The sequence below is a fragment of the Tupaia chinensis genome, unplaced genomic scaffold (genome assembly GCF_000334495.1).
Source record: "Tupaia chinensis unplaced genomic scaffold, TupChi_1.0 Scaffold000113_1, whole genome shotgun sequence".
Taxonomy (NCBI): Eukaryota; Metazoa; Chordata; class Mammalia; order Scandentia; family Tupaiidae; genus Tupaia; species Tupaia belangeri.
The window spans coordinates 5187672-5190724 of NW_006159577.1; the positions used below are offsets into that span (position 1 = coordinate 5187672).

Sequence of the window (3053 nt, forward strand, 5' to 3'; positions counted from 1 at the left end):
TGGTCGGACTGGATGGTTATTTCAATGCGAAGCCACGGTACTGTTGAAAGCAATCGCCCTAGACTAGCCCTGTTTAAAATGGACGAATGGAATGAGGGGTTAAAAAGATGTATAGTTCTCAGATGAAGACATCCCATATGAAAGGGAAAAACAAAAGGTCTCATTCCCAACAAGCAGGCAGATGTTGGATAATCATGAATCATGTTTTCACAGCTAAACAGTCTCACTTATGCTAATCACTAGAAAACAGCAAAATAACTGCCCTTCTGGGGAGCCCCATGCCCCACCATTCGCAGGCCCACCACAGAAACATGTCAGTAGCAGCCACGGACAGCAAATGAAAAGGGCTTGGAAGCAGAAACAACAGGGAGGGAAGAAGCACATTTGGCATAAGAGGCAGAGTCCATTAAATTTACTTACAACAGAGAACATACAGACATCACATCTTCAACCATCCTAAGACAAGAAGACAAAGAAAAAGAGAGACAGACAGAAGGAACTGACAAAAAGATAAACCTGCGGACAACTGGTTATTAATGGGTTAGGGTACAGCAGCCGTCCACTGCAATTACACTGGAGAGGGTGGCAACATCCCTGCTTTTTGGAAAGGGGTTGTTAGGGAACAGCTTCCTCTTTTGCTTCTAATCATCTCATGGAGCACTAGAGCCCAAGGAGCTTCATCGTCTCAGTGCAGAATCTTACGAGCCAACAGCCCCCATCTAGGAAGGGCCTAGCTGAGTAACTCATCTGAAGACTGTCTGCGTTTTTGGCCAATGTGGCCTCCCAGCCACCAATGGATAGTAGCAGGGTGATCGCAGAAACACAAACCTCTACAGAAAGCCCTGGGTTCCTTTCAAATGTTCAATGCTCACACGAGCCTAGAATGAGAGGTAAATGGGTCAACCCTTGGCCGTGCCAGGCAGACCCAGCACTGTGGTTGTGCTGCCCCCAGGGAGACTGTCTCCTCGGTTTTGCTATGTTACTGAAGACATTTCCCATGAGAGCAATCAAGTCTCCAAGAAAGTCACTACACTTGGTCCAGAGTCCGAAGAATAAACCTGCAGTCATCCAAGTTAGAGGCAAGTCTTAAGAACGAATTCTGGAGGAGTGGCCTCACAGTATTTCAGGCATTGCACTGGCCAAGTGTTTGTGGACAACAGACCCAATTATTAACGGTGCTTGGGGCTCACAGGGGTTGCTTTCTCCTTTTAGATTCCATTAATCGTTTTTGGACTTACAGAAGCTTTGAACTCTTGTCTATGAGATAACTAAAGAAAGAGAAGGAGACAAAGCGAGCTGGTCGGGATGCAGGCAGGCACCCGGGCTATGCCTCTCACACTTGGGCCTCCTGGAGCCCACTACTGTGTTTGCCTCCTGGGCTAATATCTCATTAGTGAGCAGAAAGAAATACCGTAAGTGTAAAGGGTGTGTCTCCCAGCTTTTCTGAAAAGCAATGTACTCCAAAAAGCAATTCACTTGCTAAACAGGCAAAAGGGTCAGTCACCACCAGGGAGCTTGATCAGGTCTCTACTGAACTTCCTATTTTGTGGGAAGAGTCGAACATCAGATCTGCAGCTGAAAGTAAAGCTTTAGACTTACTGAGGCAAAAAAATTAAGGACTGTTGGCCGCCGGGGGTAGTGGATAGGAAAATGCTACCACTGTGACCTCAGGGAAGGAGGAAAGCACATATCCTGCCTGCCTAGTGAAATGGCTGCAAACATGGCAGTGTCATGGCAACCAGGGACGAGATTAGGGCAGCCAAAGTTTATCCAGGCACAGAGGATCACAGCCGACGCGCACCCCCGCCTCTGATCCTCACCACCTCTACCCCTGAACTTACGTCTTCAGGGGGGTCTTCTTCTTCTTGGCGGGCTTGTTTAGCCCGTCCCCATCCACTCCATTGGCTTCGATGGCACTGGCTGGGATCTCAAAGGAGGCTGGGGATTTAGAAGGTGAGCTGGGGGTCTTAGAGGACGTCTTAAAGGGGTCAATGGACTCATCACAGGCGTCTGGGTCAAAGTTGTACGATTGTTGGGGCAGTTTGGGAGACTCCTGCATTTTTGAGGTGGAAGAAAACGGGTTAAAATTGGGGTCATCCCATTTGTCAATATCAAAGGTGTAGGTACCTTTAGCAATAGGGATGTCATTGGGCTCAGCAGGGGACCTGGTAGGTGAGGCAGGAGTGTTGTCCAGTTTCTCAGGTGTCTTTTTCATCTTTGGCCTCCTTAGGGGCATTTTGGCAACTGGCTTTTTGCCTACCTTTTTGGTAGGAGGGGCGTTTTCCTGCTGGCTGTCCCAAGTACCCTTGTCCTCAGAATAGTCAAATTCTAGCCTCACTGAGAGTCCTTTGGCTGGGGAGTCCTCTTGCCCCCCACTCTCTGATGGTATCACCTCTACTGCCTCTGGGGCTGTGGTAAGAGGCAATGTTTTCCTTCCAACGGGGGGTGAGTTCTGCACTCTGCCTCCTCCGGAAGCTGGGGGGATGGCCCCTTCTGTACTCTCTGAGTTCAGAGGGCAAGTGGCTTTGGGTGCAGCGGTGGGGTCTAGGGGTGTCTCCTCTGACAAGGCTGATCCGGAACCTTCTGTCTTCACTGATTCCGTTGTCTCGGGTGCTGGGCTCTCCTCACTGGGGACAGCCCCTTCTTCAGCTGGCTCCTGTTGTGTCTCCTTCACTGGGGGGGTTTCTGTGGGTTTCTTAGTGGTCTGTTTCTTTTTTAAGGAAGGTGGCCTTGGTTTTTTAGTTCGCTTAAGAGTACTAGAAGCACTGCTCGAACCCGTGCTGTAGGCATCTGGGACGAGGGCCACAGCTTCAGTGTTGCCTGAGCAAGAAGCACCATCAAAGTCACCGGCCTGCAGGCTGAGAGATCGGGACAGAGTAGACTTGGAGATGGGGACGGAATCTGTAGACTTCCTCCGTGTGCTCACTTTGCATTCCTGACTTTTAGAGTCCGAGGAGCGAGGTTCCGAAGTCTGAAAATTATCCACCAGTTCGATGTTGTCAAAGTCTAAGTTGTAAGTCCCGCTGCTGGCTATCGGCTTGTCTTCATCGAAG

General features: G+C 49.7%; 1 protein-coding gene across 1 annotated transcript in view; it reads right to left on the minus strand.

Moving 5' to 3' along the window:
• Positions 1-3053, minus strand: part of TACC2 (transforming acidic coiled-coil containing protein 2) — a 239069-nt gene that overhangs the window by 42694 nt on the left and 193322 nt on the right. Inside the window, 1 exon segment of the mRNA XM_027770124.1 lies at positions 1842-3053. This exon segment is cut by the window's right edge and continues 12 nt beyond it. Coding sequence (XP_027625925.1) covers positions 1842-3053 — 1212 coding nt within the window.